We start from the raw sequence: 24453 nt of genomic DNA on the forward strand, positions 1-24453 counted from the left end.
GGCGGCGCTTTTCTGTCATATGCTACGATATAAACGCGCGCTCGGCCCGCAGCGTCATTAAAGTGAAATATTCAGCTGCCGGCCTGCCTGCCAAAAAAAAAAAAAAAAAAAAATTTAATTATTTTTTTTTTGCAAGAGCGCAAGTCACAAACAAATCTGGCGCACAAAGAGAATGAAAGTAGCTGCAATTATTTCTTGAATTTATGCCCTTGAAGAGATCACCATTTTTTTCTTTGAATTAATTTGTTTTGTAAGGAGCATCATATTGTACTCCTCATATATATATATATATATATGTTTTTCTTTTTCAAATCGAAGCATTACCAACCTCTAAACCCTAATTTATGAGCCTAATCCAGATTTTAAAATTGAATCCAGGTTTAAAAACCTTTCTTTGAAAAGCCATTCCTGTCTTGAAATCGCAAATTGTAACCTTAACATTTGCATGAAACCTTAATCTTAAAAGACCACTTTGGAGCCAAAAACGGTTGTTTGAAGCTTTTACCAGTGCTTGAAACCCTAATTTGGAACCCTGCCCTCTTTTTGAAACTCTCTCCATGGTTTCAAACCTAGACTTGAAATCCTCATCCATGTTTGAAGTCCTGTCTTAAAACCTGAACTTGAAACGCTAACCATTGTTTACTAAAAGTACAACCAAAGCTTGAAACTGTGAAGGCCTCACCATTTCTTGAGTCCCATATTGGAAAAACAAACCCTAATTTGAACCCCATTCCTTTGAAAACCCTTAACCAGGCTTGAAATACGACTTTGAAACCTTATCTTTAAACCCTAATTATTGTTTAAAACAGCAACTCATGTAAAACCCAAACCCTGGCTCATAACCCTAGATGAAAATCTGCACCTTTGTTTGAAGCTCAAACAAAACAAAGTCTTGAAGCCCTAATTTGAAACTGTAACCCTTGATTGAAAACCCGACCCTGGCACGAAACCTTCATTTGATTAAAGAATATCGTGTAGTAAAGCGTCGAACTGGAGTTCCACATTCCAATCTGAATTTTGTACCGGCTGAGCTGCGACGTCTGAATGTGCCGGAACATCGTGGACAAACAAGGCTTAAGTCCTCGTTAGCATGGACAGATGGGTCACACTCTCCATCTGGCTTCTACATTTTGGCTTCAAAGCGCTCCCGCCATCGGGACAAGAAATGGAAACAAGGGGAATGTAAAGTTTAAAACCTAAAGGAGAAGCACTCCAGCTTGTAAACAAACGTGGCAGCCGTGGGTGTTTTTTTTGTTTTTGTTTTTGTTTTGTGCTATTTTAGCGCACGTCTCATCAGAAAAGCTTGTTCTTCATTACATATGAAAATCCAAAGTCACCGCAAAGATAAACAGCAGCACCAAGAAATAAAGACGGTATTATACCTTAATGACATTATTTACCTCCTCTCAAGTTTCTTTTCCGTCACCCCCTCCCAGTTTGGTCGCCGCCAACTTCCCCTCCTCGGTCCGCTTTCAAGTGCAATCGGTCACGCGCCCGCCGCCGCCGTTTCCACAATTAGTCGCGTTTGCGGCTGTTGCCACGGTAACTAATGACGGCCCGTCCGCCCCCGCAGGAACCATGGTGGTGCAAGTGGCGGCCACGGACGCCGACGACCCCACGTACGGGAACAGCGCCAGGGTGGTGTACAGCATCGTGCACGGGCAACCCTACTTCTCCGTGGAGCCCAAGACAGGTGGGTGTTTGCGACCACGGGCCCGGGTAGGAAGGATGGAAGGAAGGAAAGATAATTTGTGTGCCTGCCAGTGCCGGGATGCCGCTTTCAACTGATCATGTCATGGGCGATGGTTCATTCATTTAGCCTGAATCCCAGTCAAATGTTTGGATGTGGAACTGGACTCAGGAAAAAAAGGGTGAAATCCGTGCCAGTTCATCATCTTCGCCGTAAAAATTTGGGTTGGTAAGTCTTATCTTCAATAGATGCACCCCAAAAAAAGAAGCCATGCCTGAAAATACACAAAAAAAAACCCTGGCATTTTAGTATGAAGTAGCAATGTTAGCTTCATTTTCAAGGGATCCATCAGAGATGTATGATATTGCCACCGATGTTTTCAAAATGTCACTGCTGGAACCAGTTTTACACTGCCACATGGATTTTGTCAGTAGTTGGCCCAGAAAAAAAAGACTGCCACTATACTTTGGTGCGGACATTTCAGAATCATTTTCCAAGACCTTTTCAAAATCAGTTTGTCTTGGTCATGTGAATTTTAGGAGGCGTCTCTATCATAAGAAGACACACAAAAAAGTCTCTTGAAGTCATGTCGGAAAGTCTGCCATTTTGGTTTCAAGTGTCCTTTTCATCTTCATTTTCTGGGGGGGTTTCAAAGACGAATGAACGCACCCCAATTCAGCCCCCAAAGCCAGTTCATTTATTTTGCCTCTCATGACTTGACCAACAAAATAGTCCACAAGAAGCATTACACAAAAATACACAGGAAGTCTGCCATTTCGGTTGAATAATTTCGACCATGTTTCAAGCTTTTCTTACGGCGTTGAAGAGAGTCATATGTTCTCCTGCCCCTTATGCTCCTTCATACGTGTGGATATCGGTGGCCTCTTCATTGCATCTTTAATGATATTTAGATCCGTTTTGTCTGCAGTTTGCAAAACACAAACCGCTCTCCCTCTCTCTCTCTCTCTCCATTTAGCTTGAGTCAGGATCAAAGAAATAAGGACAAACCAATCCGTAGCCCTCGAGAGCTATAGAAAAATGACCACCAATCGCGGGGCTACGCTCGAAAATAAACAATTCCATTAAGTGTTACACTTTCCGCCAACACCAAGCCGCATTGAAGTCGTTACAGTCGTCTGCAACTAAATCTGCCAGGCGAGAACGGACTGAAATGTCCACTTTTCATTTTGCGACGGCGTAATGTTGGTCAATAAAGCAATAATCTGCTGCTTTTGCACGGCCCAACGTGCCGTTTTTATAAATGATACACAGCGGGAAGTTGTCGCGGAGCGTATTTAACTCCTTTATGTTATGAAAATAGAATCTGTGTACTGCGGAAACTCTCACTCCATCCATTTGTTGTGTGTGTGTGTGTGTGTTGCGGGTTCCACCTAGAATCTCGCCAGCCAATTAAGGAGCAGAACCGCTGCATGGCCGCCTGCCACCGCCGCACACACACACCTGTGAACCCTGTTTACAGAGTTGCGTCAGAAAGGCTCCATCAAGCCCTCAATGCAGCAAGACAGCCGTAATGCCTGGCTCAACAACTCAAACGAGCGCCAAACTTTTCCCGGGCGTCAACTCGACTCAAGGAGAAGGAGAAGTTAGAGCCGGATAATGGCTGGATTGTAATAACACCTGCGATGGATGAAGGGGCCAAAGCAACTAGGGCTTAGGGTGCAGCCTGCCGTGAGACAAATGAATGCCTCTCGCTGAAGCTGCCTCACACACACACACACATCATTTTGGTGGTGTAACGTGATGAAGTAGAAATACTTGGTTCATTCACCGAAATAGGTGAAACTGCTATCAATATATGTTCACCAAAATGCGTTCGGAGTCATAAACTCGTTCCCTACTCCCTAATCACTATGCAGGGATTTTTATGTCACAGATTATATAGTTCACTCATTCGTACTGTACACCATGGATCGCAAAAAGGGAAAGTTCAGCTGATTAACGTTCAATGGATAAAGTACAACGGAAAATCACTAAAGAGAAAAAAAATGCTACAATGAAGACGATCACTCTCAATGAGGAAAAACTGTTGTCGAAAACAACATAAAAAAGTATAAGAAAACACAAACTTTGATTAACGACGAGCACAAGTCTTAACAGAAAGTTTGTCTGAACTTGGAGCGCGGCATGGAAACAAGGGTTCGAACTCGGAATCACAGGACAAGAGAATCTAGCACGGGGCAAAAAGAAATAGATTGTACACCCCCCCCCCCCCCACACACACACACAAGAAAATGGGAAACAGGTTTGGGTGGGTTATGATGATGTTAGAGGGGTGGGGGGTTAGGCTTACAGGGTTAGCGGGTCGTAATCACACCACCGCACCGAAGTCAAATATTTTGCATCTTCAGGAACCAGTAGGGGATGTACTGTACAACCGGGACAGCAACGGATTCCTTAAAATCCCTCCTGGCTATATTCATATCTTGCTACGTTTTGAAAACTGCCATCTTTCTGATGAGGTTAAGGTGTTGACAATGTCTTTACTTCGACTGTAGTAAAGCTTTTGTTCGTAGTTCTGCCACCTCTGCATGTATTTAGCACCATCTTGGCTCGTTGGGAGATATTGGCCGGTTTTAACGATGCCATGAATCCTAAAAATAATAAAACGGCAACATATCATTTCCCCCTACCCGCACGGCCCGGAAGCTCACACCGTTGTCACCGCGAGCCGCGGCTAATCTACTCGGCGACGTTGGGGAGGTTGTTGTTTGTCTGCCGGGTGCCATCCAACTCCCCCGTCCTCCCTCCTCCTCCCTTCGCTCTCTATCTTTGTTACCCCGTGTGGCGCCGGTGTCATTCCCGGGGAGAGGAGATGATTAAAATCCCTACTGCGGCACACGGCCTCGCGCCGCGCTCTGACTCGCCGCCCCCGGTGCTAACCAGCCGCGTTGTTGCCGCGCATTTATCTGGCTGTCGCCGCGCCACTGGCGGCAGACAGGTGGCGAGCGACCCCCCCCCCCCCCACCTCCCCTTCCCTCCCTTGCTCGCTAAAGCCGGATACTTGACATTTGTCTCAGGAGGGGGAAATAAAAGTTGAGATTTCACAGGAGGTCTGGTGCACGGCGGGCAGCCTAGCGAGAGTCGCTGATGAAGGTGATGAGCTCTTAAACATGAAGAGGGCAGGAAGGGATTTGCGAGGCCCCTCGGGCCGGCCCTTTTTACACCAAATAGATCCCCGTAACACAAAAACAGGGCAGCGGCGTCTCCAGCCAGGTGACATTCAAGCTTGGCTGGAGCCATTCAGCAGCGTTAACGGGCCGCATGATGCCGGCGTACAAAGGGGCCGTGTGCCGAGAGATCATATTTTTTTGCCGTTAAGAGCGTGCTATCGCCCAAAGAAGGAACAAAAACATAAACTCCTGTCGCTCGGCCATGCGTGCTCAATGTTTTAACACTTTTTGGGGGCCACGGACAGGTTTCATGTCAACCAATATGAGGAATGACAAAGCAACAAAAAGTCATTATCGCAACGGATGCTGGATGTATTTTTTGTGATTAATAGTTTCTCTTCAATGAGCTGGTCCCGTCTTGGCGTAATAGAAGACAATGATGATTGCAGTTCTATGATGCACAGTGGGCTTGTTGCACGAGAGTTACCTGTCATATTTTAAGTAGGACTGCTGATACGGACTCTGAGCACAGTATGAGGACAGCTGACGCGTAATGAGTTGTTTGGGATCACTTTCAGGATTAGAAACCAAAGTGTGCTCCTAAAACGGGCAAGGAGGGCTAAGAACAAGTCATTTTTAGCGGCTTTTCTTTCTTTAACAGGAGGGTACCACCAAATTGCTCCTCGTCTGTACGCGGTGTCCACTGAACTCTCCATCAGCGGCCTCCTGACAGGATGTGTTAGTCACACTCGCAAATGTTTTGGTGTGTTGTTTGTCATCACAGGGAAAATAATTGCACCACAAGCCGCTATATTAGCCAACAGGGGGAGGCCGGGAGATTTACGAGACGCCTCGGGCCATAACGTCCTCGATTTGGGGCCGTCGCCACAGTGGGAGCCCCCTCGCTCACACACAAAAACGGCCCGCGCTAACATCTCAATCACAAGACGATCACTGCCGGCGCACGTCTCCTTTTTGACATTTTCACACAGGATATGAGAGGGCGGCCGGTCGGGATTGGACGTGGCCTTTTCTTTTGTTTGAGCGCCCGGCTTTTAATTAGATTCTCCGGCGAGAGCAGCCGAAGCCGTCTCGCCGGCCATCACCTGTCACGAGCACATGTAGGCTTTTTCTTGTGCGAGGCGAGTCGTGTCACTGCTTTAAATACCCTTCAGAATGTAATTAAGGCACGCGGTGTTACACGCTAACTCGATTGTGCTCTCGTTATTCCTGACTTTGCATACGTGCATCTCGAGCGGCTTTAATGTGCGCCGATAATTACGGGCTGAAGGACCCGCGTTGTCGTCGAGGCCGCACGCCGCTCGAACCCCCTTGAGGCGGTTAACAATTAGGAGCCCGGTCCTTAACACCTTTCCGCGGCTTCACCTTCAAACTGCAATCGATCTATATAAATTACAAAAGTTAACCACTGTAGGCGTGGCGACGTATGTATTTGGCTTGCATTATGCATTGCTGGGAAGCGGACGGAGCTATTCAGGATTAAGGAGCGCTTCCCAAGGGCACCTTGGAGATTCAATTTGGGATTAAAAAAAAAAAAAAAAGAGTTGTTGGAAGAAAGTGATCCAGGGATGCAACACAGCAAGCAGCCGCACGGCTTTCTTTAACACCCCCCACCACCACCACCAACACCATGAGCCCTCGTCCACCTCACTGCCAGAGCGCCATCACGGTTGGGAGCACTTTGTCAAAGTCACCCACCACCACGGACTCAGGCGTGTGCCGCAAATGGGACTAATTAGTAACTCGTGCTGATCCGGCAAACCGCATGGAGCCCCCCCTCGGTGTGCCAACACTTGGTATCGACAAGGTGTTTCAAAGTAGCCTCCAACACAACGGTTGCATCAAAAATGGACACTGATGTGCTGCAGCCCAAAAAAGCCAATTAATGACTGGCTGCTACATGACAGTCTTTACTATTACAATCAGAATCCCCTGAACCCATGCACATAAGCCCCCAGAGCGGGTCTATTTCTGAATGAGTAAAAAGGTATATTGGTAGGACACAATCTGGAAACCCTGCGGATGAAACTCAATTCGTCCGCTTGTATCCACGATCTTGCTCTATCAGACTCTGGCCTACAGTTTCACAAGCGAGGGTGGGAACCTGGCTCCCCACAGGTCATAGCGGGATGAAGTGGACCCGAGAATTTTTGGGCTACAGAACAGAACGGTGCGACAGCAGGGGTTCTGTGGATGTGATTAGGGAAGGCTGGGGTAAGGATGCCAAGATGAACTTCTTCTGCCGTATTTATTGAAAGATGCTTGCCGGGAATGAGAAAGTGAACCTGCAAATTTTTGGGCTTGTAAGGCGTACCTGAGTGAGGAGTTTACCATCCGAGACTTCCTGCTGTGCTGTGTTGGAATAAAAAAAAAAAAAAAAAAGTATTAGGAGCAAAAGTAGTTTGTCTTACTAAGTGGCTGAAAGAGGAGACGTAATCGACTTAGCGGTATCAAATCTAAAGTAATGTGTCTGATGTGGCAATTTTGCAGACACTGCGTGTGAAAGAAGTTTTTGTTTGGTCTGACAACAGAGATAAACTTTCCACAACTCGCATACCAACAGGCTAATTTGATGAACTGTTTATGCACCCATCCATCAACTTCATGTCGGGCTTGTCCTCATGAAGGTCACAAGTTTTACCGGAACCTCCCCTTGCGGACTTTTCCCGAGAGGTGGGGCGTACACTTTGGACTGGATTCCAACCAGTCACAGGGCGCATACAGAAAAACAAGTCAACTTCAGATTGATGCCGATGGACTATTTATCGTCGATGTTTTTGTTTGAGGGACCTTGTGTACTTGAAGAAAACTAACATCTTGAACATGTTGATTCAAGACCAGTTTCTCAGAACTGCAAAGTAGACGAGCTAAACACCAGATCCATGTGCTGCTGCGTTGGTTAGCATACATCGTTCAAACTGTTACACTTTTTCTGAGGACGATTGGAAAAGTACATCTTGAGCAATACTTGAAATAATATTGCTTTGCCCGCGATCTCTTTGTTGTCTGGCCTGTGGTTACCATGGTAACCCTTTTCTCACCACTCGTCTCTGGTAACATCTATATGTCACATTATCAGTGACATTCTGTGCTCACCGGCTGCCAGTTCGCCGGAGTCCCCGCCAACCCAAGCCCGCTTCCTGTGCAAGTACACGGTCTTAATGCAGAGATGTAGCTGGGTAAAAAACGGATCCGTTATCTTACCCGTTAAGAATATTACATCGCGGATTCGTTATAGAAAGCAATCACCAGACGGTAAATCTGCTGCTGGGATGAGTAAAGAATCTACTTAGCCGACCGAGGTTTGCGAGTTTACCAACGGGACCCGACGTAACACTGATGCAATATTAATTGGAACTGAAGGGGCGGACATGTTGCTCGGAAATCTCGTGCTAATTGCCACCATCAACTCATCAGTGAGGTCGAGTGTCCACGAGTGCTGTCTGGGATGAAGACTTTAGATAATGACAAACTAGTTTCTATGTCGAAACGTTTTAATCTAGTTCCTCTTTAATTAAGTCAACTGCATGTCTACACTTGAGTAAAAATTGTTCGTTAATTTAAAATAGCTTCCCGCCGCTAGAGTGAATTGTAAGCCCTCTGCATGTGGTTAGGATAGGGGGGAGGATACAGCCCCTGGTGCACTTTCAATCGCGTTATTACCAAGCAATGACGAAACACAAAAATACACGAGTACATTCTTGGACGACCTGCTGATGATCTCAACTGACACATCACACAATAATGCAGTGCGGCTAACGGATTAGCACGTTAGGAGCCGTTTGGGTCGGATTCCAGGTTAAGTAACAAAGAAAAAAAATGTAACGCTAATTGGGATTTGCTGCTGAGCACACGCAACTGTTGATGAATTAACACAAGCAATGATTCATCAGATATTTTCATGCTAAAATACGATTCTTGGGACATTAAATACATTTTTTAAATGTACTAATTTGAATGCTAAAAAGTATTTTTATCTTGTAGACTTGTGAGAGGCTTACATCAAATTGCCACTGCATAAAATCTGTTTTCTTTGGCAACAATTAACAGAAAAATAAAAGGTGGAAAAGTTGTACATAGTATTGTACAAACTGGTAAGAGCTTGTCAAATTTGGGTTGTGAATGAAGAAATTTGGATGTTAATTATGGAAAACAAGACATTATGACGGCGGAAAGAAAACGCTGAATAACCAAATCAATGCTGTCATGATCAAAAATGTGGATTTGCAATTAAATACACGCACAGCTAATTGAGATTTTCGGGAACGCACGTGCGACTTGGGCTGTGTGAACACGAGGGATAATTAGTCTGACATTTTCAATGCCAAATTAAGTTTTCTTACGAACTTCAAAGATTCATAAGCCCGTTTATTTCTCTGTTGCCTGGTAAAAAAAAAAAAAAAAAATCCACCAAGACCGGTAGTGCCAATTTAGAAGTTTTCGTTGTTGTTGTTTTTACAAAAGTAAATAGGTTAGGAGGCCAATTTTGACTCCGGAGGCTGGGAAGAGATTTCCGCAGGACCGGTCGTGCCAACTTTGTTGCAAGTTAACTCCATGAAGACAAGGTCAGCGCATCCCAATAGTCCCCCTCAGTAACTAAAACTCATAAAGAAACTTCTGGAAAGCCATAAAAGTCCTGGAACTACTCCGGGCAGGACACCCCCCCACACACCCTCCGTCTTGATAGACAACTTACAGTCCCATCCATCCATCCCCCCCCCCCCCCCCCGAAGCAGAGGAAGTCACGACATTAACGCTCGCTTAACGCCTCGCGTAGTCATGATATCCAATCACTTTCTTGCTGGGTGGAAAGCGAGCCGGGACGCTGGCCCCGGCCCAAAGGCGCTATCTGGGCCACATATTAAAGTGTGTGTGTGTGTTCGTGCAAGCTTGACAAGTTAATAAAGCAAGCGATTGTCCTCCAAAAAAAGAGAGCGTAGGAGTTGCACCGAACCGTCACACAATCACTGGCCACTTTATTAGGTACACCTCAGTTACATCATAACACCTGACATGAGACGTTTATTTCATTTAAAAAAAGTAGTCCTGTTTTTGATTGATGACACTGTCGCAGAAGTATTAATTTTATAAAATGTATATTATCGCAGAGGGCTGCGTCACACCGGGTTTCACTTAGGATATGTTTGCCAATATAGCAAAACAAAGGAAGAAATGTGAACGTACTTATCTTTGGAAAGATATATATGTTTTTAATGATAGTCAAAGATTGATTCAGCTTTATTTCAAACATGCTCAAAACCAGTAAAGAAGAAGTTGAAGTGAGACGCTGCCGCAAGCAGGCGGCCGCAGCACTCTTTTCGTGGCAAATCCTCAGAACGCTCGTAAAACTTTGACTCACACATTATATGGTGCAGTTAAAAAAAAAAAAAAAAAAAAAAGAAAGCAAGAAAGAAAGCAAGCTTTACAATTTAGCTTGGCCCATCTGCCTACGACACCTGTTTCCATTTGGGGCTCATTTGGGCAAATTCCCTGGTAGGAACTCCAATAAGTACGAGTCCGGGGATTTGCCGTAAAATGGCCACTTCAATCCAAAATGGAAAACATCCCGTTCGACGTTTTCTGGCTTCCTCCTCCACAAAATGTCATTATCCAAATATGAATTTTTCCCCAATTCTTCGCCTTTTTCATGGTGAATCCTCCACCACTGAAATGTTGTCATGCACACAAGTGTGTTTCAGTTGTTTTACAGTTCATCCTGAATTATCCCTCCGACAGCCCCTCATATAAAAATCTTTATAACAACAACAAAAAAAATGCAAATATGGACGAAATTCATCCGATGAAATAAAACCTTTGTAGAGCAAAACATTAAAATAAATAAATAAAATAAGAAGAAGATGTCAGCAAGTCTGGTGTAACGTCGGCGGTTTCGCTCGGCGCTGTCGTCTTTGTCGCGGCGGCCTCATTAGCTGCAGCTAAAAACATAACAAAATCAAAAATAATACGCTGGCCCCAATACTGGGCTTCCTCCTCTGCTGTGAGGATATCACACATACACGCGGTCACGCTGTTGATTCTTCGCATGAATGTAATTTTAATTCATGAAGTGGCGACATCCACCGCAATGCAGGGCTTTCGTTCCCCCAGCAAGGAAGATGCTTGACAACAAAAGGCATTCAATAGCACATTCGAGTCAAAGCGAAGGAACTTCATGACTAGAAAGGCCACTCGATGACTAGAAACTCCAACTCGCCGCCGTCATTGAAGCGGAACGCGCCGACGGTCGATGTCAAGATGGCGCCGGCGCGCAAGTTGCGTCGATTCCCGGAGAAACGAAAAGATCTCGCTGCTCTTTTTTTCACGTCAAATTTGGGGCTCGTGAAGCGTCTCTGCTTTCACGGACGTTCTCTCTTATGGATCGCAAAGGTTTATTCGTCCTCCGCTTAGAACGTTTTTTTTTTTTTTTTTTTTAATCGTAAGTGTACAATTGTGAAAAGACATCATGTTGTCCAATACGGCGACTCATCTTTGATCTCGTGCTTAAAAACAGAACTTGATTTGGATTGAGGCAGGTTAGGGAATCCACCCAAATACTCATCCTGCACTTTCTACTTTGGCCTCAGACCAGACCTATTTTACTCAAAAAAAAAAAGAGAAAATCTCGTCCAGTTTGACCAATTTTTCTTCCATTATTCACACAGCCCCACGTTTGTAATTATGATTGTACCCCTTTAAAATGGAGAGGGGCGCTGTCAGGTAAACAAGGAAGTAGAGCGTGTGGCCGAGCAGCAGCTCTTTGTGAGAGGCGGTGTTGGTGCCATGAGGTCTGGCTGTAGTTCACTGCGCTGGATTTGTTTTCCTTTGCGCCGTGTGTGCAATAAGTGCACAAATACGCAGTTGTGCACCTTAGAGGGAACGTTGCTTACAGCCACGCTACCCTGAGAACGCTAATCGGGTTTGGCCCTGGTTAGTACTCGGATTGGAGACCGCCTGGGAATAAGTTTCTCTCCCCGACTAAAATGCCAGAGAGGTTGCATCAGGAAGTGCATCCGGTGTAAAACTGTCCCAAACAAATATGAGATGACGTGACGTGGCGACCCCTAACGGGACAAGCCGAAAGGAAAAGAAGAAGCAAGTTTTTCGGCATATTGTCACCCCCAGAATGCAGATTCATGCGTCGAAAAAATTACAGGGATAAACGTCGTCCAACAAAACAGTGTTAAAACACCTCGTCAATGTACTTTGTTTTCCTCACATGCATTAAGACTTGTTTGTTGTGCCTTACTCGTGTATGTTTGCGATGGTTCCTTAATGCGTGATTGATTCTTCATTGCCAACAGCGTCGTAAAACAACACATAAAGGACGCGGCTAATTGCGTATTCGACACAACTATACGTTCAACGATCAGTGTTTCCGCCTTCCTTGGGCGCGTCGCGCCGCTTTGAAGATGACGAGAAATTTGCCTTTTGATCCGCTCCATCAAACCGCCGAACGTCTGCGAAATGACAAAGTAATCTTCCCCCAATCTGCGGGAATCTTTAATAAGTGTCGTTTAATGAACGAACGGGCAAGTCATTAACTTTGAAAGCGACAGTGATTGCTTTTGAAGGATTAGCGCACTTTCTCTGCATTTTAAAAACGCCCGCCGCTAATTTATCGGAAATTATTGTGGAGATAACGTTTAGATTGCAAAAAGCCAGACGTTAATCAAAATGATGCAGGAGGCTGTTTGGCAAGGCGGTCATCGCTTGTCGGCCTTCTCCTGGTACGAATGCAAAAGTCCCGCCCACTGACTGAATTTTTCGGAGAAGTTTTTAACGAGTACAGTGGCGCCTTGAAGGGGATGGGGGGGGGGTTCAACCAGTCCGTGTCAAACTAAACATAAAACAAAGAATTACACTTTGCGTATTTGGAACAACGTTGCCTTAAGAACGGCCCGCTAGCTTCCCGTCCATCCGTTTTCGACACGGCTTATCCTCTTAAGCGTTTCCAGTGTGTTGGAGCCTTTCCCAACTAACTTTTGGTACCCACAAAACTGGTTGCTAGTCAAGCGCCGGGGACGTATTCATATATTGGCATGCATTTCTAATACCTCTGCGGTGGCAGATTAATTTTGTCGTCGTCACGATTGCAATAAAGAACCTCGGCTGCCCCCTTCAGGTGTCATCCGGACGGCTTTGCCCAACATGGACCGCGAGACCAGAGACCAGTACGTGCTGGTCATCCAGGCCAAGGACATGGTGGGCCAGATGGGCGGGCTCTCCGGCACCACGTCCGTCACCGTCACGCTCACCGACGTCAACGACAACCCGCCGCGCTTTCTTCACAGTAAGTCACGGCTCCAAATCATCCTTGGCCGATTGATTTCAAAACATAAATTGAGTGGATAAGATCTTAGGTGTGCACATTTGAAATGACTTCAAAATGAGTTTTTTTTTTTCCATCCTCGGATCACGGGGAAACTATTTTGGCACATTTAGTGGCCGACAGCAGACAATTCCTTTTGTACGTTTCACCATCTATAGGAAACTTCCTTTTTTTTTTTCCCTATTGATTTTGTCCCCATTGAAATAATGTCATAAATAAAGTCATAAAGTGCACTTGAGATAGGTTGAGTGGCGTAACATTGTTAAAAGCTCTTTCTGACACTTTAAACGGCCACTTTGCATAATTGCTACTTTTGCTTCGGATACTTTTAAGTACATTTGGGTGGCCAAACGTACATTTAGCTTTAAAGAAAAAAGAATACCGTCTGATTTATTGATAGGCACTTTTTTTTTTTTTTTTCTCCTCATTGTTGTTGGCACCGATCCATTTTTTCCACTCAGCACCGCAATATATTCGCAGATATAAAAATACTTATTCTTTTGGGAGAAAGATTGCATAACAGGAGAAAATGGGCCTATTTAAAAAAAAAAAAAAAAAAAAAAGGGGCCGTAGTCATAGCAAAAATACACAATTAGCACAAAACTTGGTGGAAGTCTTGCATAATAAGCACCACGGAAGAACGTGACATTTTGATGATTCTTTTTTTCTCGAGTACTGAAAAATCGTTTTGTTAATGATCCGACTTTGGCGCAGGTGTCACTCTAGTTGTGGGCGGATGATTCGGAACTTCGATAACACCGATACTCTTGCTAGCAATGACAAATTTGGGGTTGTTTGGTTTGCAATTTGTGTACTTTAGCTGCACTTTTTTTTTTTTTTTTTTTTTTTTCCCCAAAACAAGGTCGGCGCTTCCTCCCTATAATTTCCTAGGTGTGGACACCAACTTTTTGCAGGACAGCGCTGCACTACTGTACTCTGCTAACTTTCTTACTTTGTTGCCGTCTTTACTAGCAGCAAATTAAAAACCATTTTTCCTGTAAGGTGTTCAATCCCCCTGCTTCATTCCTCCTCAGAAGCGTAAAAAGCTTTGGCTTGGGATACCTGGCATCCATCCGATGGCATTTTTTTTCTTCTTCTTTTTTCCTTATTTCCAAGCGTGCTAATGGCTTCCCGGCTCAGCTTTAAGATTCAAAGGCATCCGGGGCTTCTTGTGATGATCCAAAGATTCAGCAATCATATTTAGCTCCCACAGCTCCAACCGTCCCGTGGCTGGGATCTCTGGGACCGTCGCGTGCTAGCCCGGTCAATTTCCTGCCTCCCGTGGCGAAGAAGCGCACAGAGATGCTGAAGTTGGCACAACGACTTATCAATGGCGCTTAAACCCCCGGACTCTGCTCTCTCTCTGGGGGTGATGAACTCTCCAGGAATTACATTTCAGTTCTTTAGTGGGATTCGCTCCCCAAATTGCGACTTCCAACCAAAATGGCCGATATTTTCATTGGTCCATGGATAAGAATCTGTATCAGAAGACTTTTGATTTGCCGAGTACATCAGAAACACACAAGGAATATGTTTCCGGTGGTGGGAAATACAACGAAGAAATAAAAACACTCTAAAGTGACTCAATTAGCCTCGATGGAATGTTTGCTGGTCTTAGTTTGCGTTGATCGCTAGCAGAAGGTGCTGGAAGATGTGGAGGCTCCAAGAGGATTCTGAATGTTTTCCTCTTACGATTGGTGGTTCTGGTAGCACAATAATTTTTTTGTGGCAACACCAACCCAGAACACAAAACCGATTCTATGACCGTTTGGCCCAAGAATTACAGCTACAAACCAAAGTAGCTAACGTCCTGATTTCGGGCGTGAGTCCCTCAGACTGTCCATCCAATTTCATATTGATGAGTGAAAGTAGTTATCCTTTGGATCAGGGTTCACGGTCAGGCCTTACTGTCCAGGAGACGTCTCAGAGGATACCTGGCCCGACTGGTTGGTGGGGGTGAAGGTGCAAAAAAGGTGGAGGAGCTAATGGGAATTATTAATTTTTTTTTACCGCCCGGCTCGCCTTCTAAAGAGCGGCTATTCCACGGCAAATTAAAAAGCCATTATACAGATTACATGGCAGCAAACAATGTGGGACAGATTAGCATTTAGACGGCCGGCGGAGGGGGACACTGTCAGGAACACAGAAAGGTCTCGTAATGAGCTCTGTCACGCCGATTGGGGGGAGATTATGATTATGAATATGATTCCCTTCTTTATTCGTGCGAGACTACTTTAAATCCGGGCGGGTCAGACAAAAGCTTGGGGGGAACACGATGGAACGTCGCCGAGTAATAGAATCTTGCGAAGTGGACGCCGGGATGCGAGCCGACCAAAGAACACAATGGACTTGAACTTCCATTTCCGGAGCGATGATTTTGGGACGGCCGCGAGTTCCCCCCCATGCTGGTCAGTCTAGGAATCCTCAAATATGGAATATGAACACTTTTGCTACATTCCGGCTATTGACGTTAATGACACATTGCGACATACATTGTTGGGGGCTATTACAGCATTTTTGAAAGCCATACCTGGAATAATGTATAGGCACGAAAGAGCTTTCAAGCAGGGGGAAGCTCAGGGGGCTTTGATTTTGTTTTTTGGTTTTTTTTTTTTAAAACAAGCACAGGCTGATATTGCCAGTCACCGAGTGCTCAATCTTCTTCGCTGCTGATCATTGCTTTTGGTCCAAAACCGTGGCCTCACACAGAGTTAATTGTGCAAATAACGTCTCGTCATCATGGCAACCGAAATGCTTTTGATATTTACCGCCTACATACGGTCAATAAAGAAATAGCCTCTATTTCTCTCTTTGCGAGAGTCCAAAGCCTCTTCCATATACAGACGAATAAATTAAAACGCCGCTCAATGGCAGAAAAGTGGCCTTCCTCCACAGCGTCCCTGCTAGCCTACTGAACTCGCTTCCTGCCCTGGTGATTGTCCTTTTTCCCCCCAGAGGTCAACCAGTACACCGTCCCGGAGTCGCTTCCCCTGCGGTCGGTGGTGGCCCGGATCAAGGCGGCCGACGCCGACGTGGGCCCCAACGCCGAGATGGACTACAGGATCATGGACGGGGACGGGGCCGGCGTCTTCAACATCACCACGGACGAGACCACCCAGGAGGGCGTCCTGCTGCTTTTAAAGGTGAAGCCCGAACACCCTCCAAAGAACATTGCGACATTAAAAAAAAAAAACTGTCAATAGCTCATCTAAAGTCTGACTGTCCCAACTTGGAGACAACCTTCATTTCCAAGATCCAAAACTGTTCAGTTGTATACCTGCCCTACAGATGGAGAACTAAATACAAAATAAATTAGATAGGATGAACGCACTCAGCCTTGACGAGGAACATCCCGAAATGCTTTACAGCTATAATGAGAACGGCAACATTTTTTGAGCTCAGTTTCATTCTTAACAGGGGCCCAGATGAGTTAAAAAAATAAAAATAAAAAAACAACAACACGTGTGACTCGTGGGCCACTCTTTGCCCGTCTGCGGTTTACAGTTGGCATGCAAACGCCTCCTTTCAAAAAAAACAGTCAACTTGTTGTTTTGGTCCAGAAATGTTCCACAGTTCCACACGGACTTAATTGTCTTATTAACGCTGCGCTACCACAGCGACCAATACTTTTGCTATTTACTGCCAACTTGAAAAAACAAAATTCCTCAGTTTATGTTTGTCCTCGGCTAAATTGCGACGCGTCTCGAATTGGACGTCAGGGCGTCGTGTCAGGCGGTCCACTTTGATGTTTTTTGTTTGATTTGCTGTCGCGGCGGTCGATGAAAGTGTCGAATCAATGTTCTCCCGCACGTTATTAAACAGCGCAATGAGCGCTTCAATAAGGGGAAAGCGAAATGACAAAATGTTTTCAGCGGCCCTCATTTTGCAGCGATTGTTAGGCGCTCGATAATGGCGCCCTCGCTCGCTTGCATAATAATAATAATAATATATCCGTCAACAAACCCTTTGCGCTAACTTTCAAATAATGTCTGTTTAGTATAGGCGCTCTAATACAACATGTCCTGCCCCCCTCCCTCGCTTTGCTCATGCCAGCCTCTGGACTTCGAAACCAAGAGCAGCTTCTCGCTGCGGGTGGAGGCCACCAACAGGAACATCGACTCCAACTTCCTGAACCTGGGCCCGTTCAGCGACATCACGTCGCTCAAGGTGACCGTGGAGGACGTGGACGAGCCGCCCGTCTTCGCCGCGCCGTCCAGCGGGATGTCCGTCTCGGAGGACGCCCGCGTGGGGACGTCCATCGGAAGGGTGTCGGCCCACGACCCGGACACGTCCAACAACGGCATCAGGTAGTTTCGAAGTAACCTGAATTCATACTGTATCTTTTCCACGTTATGATTGTTCTTGATGATTATACTAATCCAAACGTTTTGAAATGAGTTTCCTAATTTAGAATTTTGGCAAAACAGCATTTGAAGTGTAGCATATCCATTTGCATACTTTGTTGTTTTGCTGTTGGGGGAAAATCCAGCTTTGAATTGTAGCCGCAAAAATGACTTGTTCAGCAAGGTAACACCTGAAACAAATACTTGAAGACAAAGTTACTGGCGCAGCTTCCGTGCTCCACGTTAACGGTTCAAACGAATAAACACAAGGCAGGAAGACACGATCACTCCTCAACTGGAAAACAGGATGATACCTTCATTCTCAAGTCTTGCAATATGCGATCGAAGATATTTAAAAAAGTAATAATTTTGATAAAGGTGAAACTTGTCATTTCACTTTTTGTGGGCACAGTTTCTTACTAAACTCTTGTTGTGATAAGTTCCACGTTGTCGTTGGGCGGGCTCAGTGCAATCACAACGGAAGGCTCAGCAGCATCCCTCCGCCGCTCTCAAGCAAACCGGCGACAGTCTTAATGCCCTCCAAAGCCGCCCGTGTGTGCGCTGCCAGATGGCAGCGCTTGCGTGGCCGGGGGGGGGTTTGAGGTGGGATGGGAGGGGCGGGGGATGCGGCATCTGCGCAAGCGAAATGCCAACGTGAAGCCGGAAAAAGGCCATTCCTTCAGTCAGGTCAAGGCTCAACACGGTGGCCTTTTCGCTTCCGAACGCGACCTCACGTCGCCCGTCTGTCGGCGTGCCGTGCCGTGAACCCCCCCCCCCCCCTCCACCCCTCCCTCATCCATGTTCCACCCTCGCTTTGCCCTAATTGAATGAATATCGCAGTTGCTCCGTCACGACTGTTACCAATCCTAATCACAAAATCAAATTACTGCACAGTTGTAGATGCGAAGTACTTCTTTTATTTGGGGGGGTTATTATTAGTGTCTGCGACATGCCCCGACCCCCCCCCCAACTCCGTCTCCCCCACATCAGTCGAAATGAAAATTATTGTGGAACTAATGGAGCCACCAGAGTCAAATTACTTTGCCATAATACCGTTTGAGTGTAGACTGTAATTTTCTTCCACCCCCCCCCTCCCCCCCCCAAAAAAAAAAAGGTGTACTCAAAGGGATGAATGAAGTTGATATCGTCACCGTTTGTTGTTATTTTTCATGCGGCCATTTATAAATGTGGCAGTTCCGCTTGATCAAAGTAAAGTTTTTCCCACCATTTTGAGTCCCCTCCGTTGTCCGAGCGCTCACCGCCGTTAAACTTTTATCCGAACCGGCTGTGCCGCTGCGGCTCAAATGGACCCATTTTCAAATTGAAACGTGAAGAATCAATATTTGAAATGCTTGATTAGATTTTATGTTTCCTCATCTGTTGTCATATAAGTTAAGGGAGCCTGACTTTTATGCTGCAGGTCCAATTGACTTGTTAATGAAATCTTTTTTTTTTTCCTGATCAAACTCTTGCTGGTCTCTGATTGTTTTTGAATTACTTTTTAAAAATACATTTATATATATATATATATATTTTTTTTTTTTTAATTGGCAAACACCTACCCGAAAAGAGGTATATTTAAATATGAAGCACCCATTTCAAAATTTAGACATGAGAAAAAATGTAAGTGTAAAAACGAAAAAAAAAAAGGATGAAACTTCTGATAGCTTTTAGATGTTTTGCTCTTTTCTGGTTTTTAATATCAATATTAATTTTAAAAATAATAACCAAATATGCCATATCAAAAATATTGACCACTACACAAGCTAAACATTTTATTTATTAATGTCAAATGTTGTTTTGCGTGTGCTTTCAGGTACTCCATCGACCGCAACACGGACATGGAGCGCTTCTTCAACGTGGACGCGCTGAGCGGCGTCATCAGCACGGCCAAACCTCTGGACCGCGAGGCCAACTCCGTGCACAACCTCACCATCCTGGCCATCGAGAGCCGTAAGTTGACGGAGCAGACGGAGCCAAACGCCTTTTGAGTGTTGATTCCACAACTCTCGTTTCCATCTTGAGGTCCGTGTACTAGTACCCACCTTGTCCACACTGAGCGTTTGTGTACATAATCTTGAAGTCGTGTAGCATCCAAGACAAAATCCTTGAACTTTTTGGCTCTGGGACCCCTGACAGATGGGCAGGTTTTTTTTTTTTTTTTTTTTTTTTTTTTTTTGGTTGTTTGTTTTCCCTCGAGAACGCCTACATCCTCCTAACATCGATTAAACCGAACTATCACGAGTGCCATGAGGATTTTAAAAAGCCGAGTTAAAAAAAAAAAATGTAGCATTCAGTTTGTCTTCGCTCTTTCTAAGGCAACTCGCAAACGTCGGCGTCCTCATTGAGCGCATCGGGGCATGGAAACGTGGCATCGGGATTTTGCGGTGATGTCAGTGAATCTGAATCCAAGCGTGAGGACGGTCACTCCGACCTCAGCCCGGGGTGACGCGCTGACTCAGGGCGCGCTCGCGTTCATGCTAATGTGACGTGGCGCGCCGCTGCATGCTTGTTTTTTTTTTTAATGATTTTAATCCATCCGTCTTGCACTGGCCCCAAGGACGCAGTCACATCACCTGTCAGCCATCTTGTTTCCTATCACGCTTTGTTTCGAAGGAGATGTATTTTACATATTATTCACTAAATCAGGTCCAATGTGTCTTATTAGCATGTCTCTGACATTATTTTGTCCAACCCTTACCCAGCACAACGAGGTAGTCGTTAGCATATCGAGCTTGTTGTTATCACGTCTCAAAGTTCTGAGCTCAAATCTTAGTCTGGCCTTACTGTTTAGCGTAAATAGTCAACTATTCGACTTCAAGTTTCCTTGACGTTTAACGCGTTGAGTCAGCTCATCAAGATTTTCGAGTGACCCATTGCCAGATTACAACGCTCCATGGGAAACCGAAAAGTCCCGCCAACAATACGACACAGTCTTCATTCGTCTGCGCAAGTCCGAGAGTACGAATACGTTGTGAAGGAACATCCTGGCTATTCCGATGACAAAGCCTTTCCAGCGGTCCCGCAAGTCCCAACCTTCCAAACCGTGAGACTGGCGGCAGGGAACGAGGGTGGCGACGTAACGTTAGTTTCATAAATGTTGTGTCAAATAATTAGCAAAGAGAGCATCTGTATTTGTTCCTAGAAGTTCTAGAACAGCACACACTAATATTTTTATACTTGTGTTGCTAAACGACGCTGAAAGTGACTGATTTGACCTAAAACCAAACGAATAGCAAGGCTAATGCAATAAAAGCACCAGTCAGAAACAGTCAAAAACAGAAATGCTTAATTTTTTTGGAGCCTGCAGTTAGAGCAGCAGAGTTTGTTGAATAGAAAGAAGCACAATCGCAGTTTCTTTTTGTTTCTGCGCTTCTCCATCGATTTTCCGACATACGCATCTTACAAAAGATTTGAGAAGGCATTTCAGAGTTTATTTGTATTCTAGAATAGCACTTTGCAGAATGTCTCTTTTAAAAAAAAAAAATAAATAAATAATAATAATTCCATGCCTCGTAGCGCTCCCAAAGTGTGACGTGGTGGCACACTGTGCCCCTCCAACACAGATTTCAGCCCAATACTTGGCATCTGTAAGCCGCTGTTCACCCTTCATACGAGCTCAGCGGCCGGCGCGGCGCTCGCTCGCGTTCCGTCCAAAACAAGTCTGCGGCCCCGGGGCGGCGGGCGTCCTTTTTCTGTCGCCGGCGCGTCGTCCTCGGCCATCTGAATGTCAGCGCATCATCTCGGGCCAGCTTTGCGGCTCCGCCAAGCTGAATTATCGTCTAGTCTGCCTGGCCAGAGACGTTTAGGCGTTGGCGCAGGAAGTCGCAAACAAGACCGGTGCCGTCAAACTCTGCAGCCTGTTGGCAGCGCGCTGCGTGTTTGTCGCCTCCTTTTAAACATGTCATCTTTTATTACACAATGACGTATTTCTAGCTTCCTGATTTTGAGTCATTCTGTATGTTTCTATCGTACAAGCGGGTGGTTATCATGAGTGAGTGCCGAGAAGAGGAGGTATCGCTATGACGACTGTCTTCGGAGATTATTTCAGATCATTTTGTTTTTTTCTATTTTGCAGGGCGGCGGTCGTCATATCTAATAAAGACACGTCGTGGTCTTTTTATACTCTTTCTATTGTATAAGGTGATGGTTATAACTGGCCTGAGGGAGAATCTATCGCATGCATTCCTTTATGTTCAGTGGACGAGGTGGCTGCAATCGCGACTAATTTTTGCTCGGATTTGACCGCCCTCTTTTCGTCCGTCTTTCAGAGGATCCGAACCAAATCGGCAAAGGCGTGGCCATCGTCACCGTGCTGGACGTCAACGACAACGCGCCCGTCTTCGCCATCGACTACGAGACCCTCCTGTGTGAAAACGCCACGCCGGGGACGGTAGGGACCCTCTTCAGTCGGCCTCTGAATATGGAGGCCGTCCGCCATCAGTACGGCTCGCGTCCTTGATGGTTCGGTTTCATGGCGGATGCTGCTCTCATTTGTTGCCTTGAGGCCAAATATTTTCTGGACATCTCACATTGTCTGTCTTTGGCAGATGATACAGAAGGATATATATGAATATATTACTAGATGGATGGATGAATGCATGCCATGCTCATGTTTGAATTATTTCTGGGCGGCTCTTTGGATGATTGACAGTTGGGTGGACCAACACATAAATATGGTCCCAATTTGTATCGATGGATGTGTGGATGAGGTGAACTTCGATCGTTAGTTGGAAGGATCTTTGGGGGGATTTTTCGATTGGTGAAGACTTGGGGGGAATGATTAAGTATTTGAGTCGATGGATGGAAAGCTTTACAGATGATGAAATGTTTGGATGGATAGGTAAAGATTTTATAGCTCCAGTGTCATATCTTCTTCCTGTAGGTGGAATGCGTTTGAATGTTTTTGGCCTCATTACGGTTTGACACGAAGACACGCTTCTGCGAGGGTGTCGGTATTTCTGCCACATTTTACATTTCGGGCCTCATTGTTGCTAAATGACTCGTGCGACCGTCCTGCTTGATTTATCCACCGGCAGCATTTGGAGAAGACAATCAGACGGCCGTTGACGGGGGCGTGCAATCGATCAGAGTGATGCGCCGCGCCCGAGACATCTATTAGGCCCTTTTTGAATATGTTATTTGGTGTACTTCTTTGTCTGATGCCGAGGGGTGGGCACCCCCCCCCCCCCCCAAAAAAAAAAAAAAAAAACTGCGAGTGATTTCATTTGCATGCAGAAGATAGTCTGTTCTGGATTGGAGATCTTTTCCAGCTGCCCTTCGAGTTGTTGTGTTTAATTCTTTCAATGTGAACAATCATTAAAAAAACAAAACTGATAAGTGCAGTTGAAGGTAAAATTAAAGAGTTGTTATCCACAAGTCACCCTCAGGATGAGGAGTATTTATTAGAGTAAAAATTGCATCTTTATTAGCCAGCGCCGTTATCGACTAACATCCCTCCGCCGCTGCCGGATGATTATCATCTTTTCCACTTGTCCGCCAATGATTATTGTTGAGCAACACCAGAAGCTTTTCATCAGCCATCAATCTCACGCCGACGCTCGGGTTCGATACGTCGTTTGTTTATTTCTCCCCCGCAAGCTCGCCATTGATTTACGCCTGGCGGGAGCGCGACTGCGTCGAAGTAAAGTCGTTCCCCGACAATCACAAGCGGGCCTCGGGCCGCGATGACGAGCCCGTGAGCCGAGACAACGTCGCCGGGCCATCTGTGATGATGCTGAATTATTGCTTACTTTACGGGAACCGCATCTGATTTGAGCTCTTAGATGTCCAAGTGACCATTGAAATCCTTGTTGGGCAATATACAGTGTAATCTCTGTATAAAAAACACACGTACATCACCCAAATCTTTGTTCAGTACCTAAAAGACCAATGAAAACACAACATTCCGTTTAGTATTGCCAGTGAGTGAACTTATTTCTGTGAACCCCGCAAACAAATTCACTCCAAGAGCCACTTGTTGCTACTTTGTACAGGCAACCTTGGACGCTGAATGTTTTCCGCGGAGATTTGTGAATTCGGCACCAAGAACTGCTTTCTGTGATCTTCAATTACCCTCTAATATCGCTGGCTTTTTATTTGTAAATGACCATGGAGCTAAATCCCCATTCTGTGAGCTGAAAACATCCATGTCCACTCATTAAGCGGCAGACTGCCTTTTTCTTCAGGGGCTGACATCGCTGCCGATCTAAACGACCAATGAAAATTGCCCATTGAACATGTTGGTTTTGTTGTAACGAGGTCAGAGAAGGTCCAACCGGTGATGGTCGAACGAAGTCTGAGGCCCAAAGCGCCGCAGGAGCGGCTTGCTACGGTCTTTCTGCGCACAACCTTGGACAACGAAAATCTTTTCCTTGGCAATGAGGCTCCAATAGTTCTCTAACAGATGCAGCGGGTCAAAAATAAGCTATTAACATTTGAATAAAACTGGTTACGATGTCGAATATCAATGTTTTCCTAGAGATAAGACAACATTATTTGTCTGGCTTTTTTAGAAATCCCCGTTCTGAGAATGGACCGCAGACAACCACAGACATTGAACGTAACATTGGCATTGGCAGTTAGCCGCCGCTAATATTTCTGAGCGTGCTCGCGGACGCAAAGTCGCTCGGACAAACTCGGCATTAGCCTTTGAATTATTCTGACGACGACGTCAAATATCGTCGTAGGCTGCAGCTTGTCAACCGAGACGTTTTCAGATCTAACAACGTCTTTCTATACGTGAAGAGTGGAATGATGCAAATGTGTGAAAATGGAGGACATTTTACCTTCTGTCATTGATGAAGATTGTTCTTGAGATTCAGAAACTTCGTGTCCTGAAGCTCCGTTTGGCAAATTCTGGGAGAGAACACGTTTCTCTCCAGGACCTCCAAGCCTAATTCTCTGTGGCATCGTCTTAAAAGAGGTTTGCTACTGAAA

The 24453-nt window shown here is 45.5% G+C and overlaps 1 protein-coding gene across 5 annotated transcripts in view; it reads left to right on the forward strand.

Moving 5' to 3' along the window:
• Positions 1-24453, forward strand: part of cdh7a (cadherin 7a) — a 123019-nt gene that overhangs the window by 82960 nt on the left and 15606 nt on the right. For 4 of the 5 annotated variants that reach the window (XM_061804861.1, XM_061804859.1, XM_061804860.1 and 1 more), the window contains 6 exons: positions 1574-1693; positions 12965-13132; positions 16127-16314; positions 17225-17478; positions 19331-19467; positions 21786-21907. In XM_061804861.1, the coding sequence (XP_061660845.1) occupies positions 1574-1693; positions 12965-13132; positions 16127-16314; positions 17225-17478; positions 19331-19467; positions 21786-21907 (989 nt within the window). Of the gene's footprint in view, positions 1-1573; positions 1694-1742; positions 1919-12964; positions 13133-16126; positions 16315-17224; positions 17479-19330; positions 19468-21785; positions 21908-24453 lie in introns of those variants that run through there. The other variant, XM_061804863.1, reaches the window with a different exon arrangement.

This window comes from Syngnathoides biaculeatus, chromosome 19 (genome assembly GCF_019802595.1).
Source record: "Syngnathoides biaculeatus isolate LvHL_M chromosome 19, ASM1980259v1, whole genome shotgun sequence".
NCBI classification, from domain to species: Eukaryota; Metazoa; Chordata; class Actinopteri; order Syngnathiformes; family Syngnathidae; genus Syngnathoides; species Syngnathoides biaculeatus.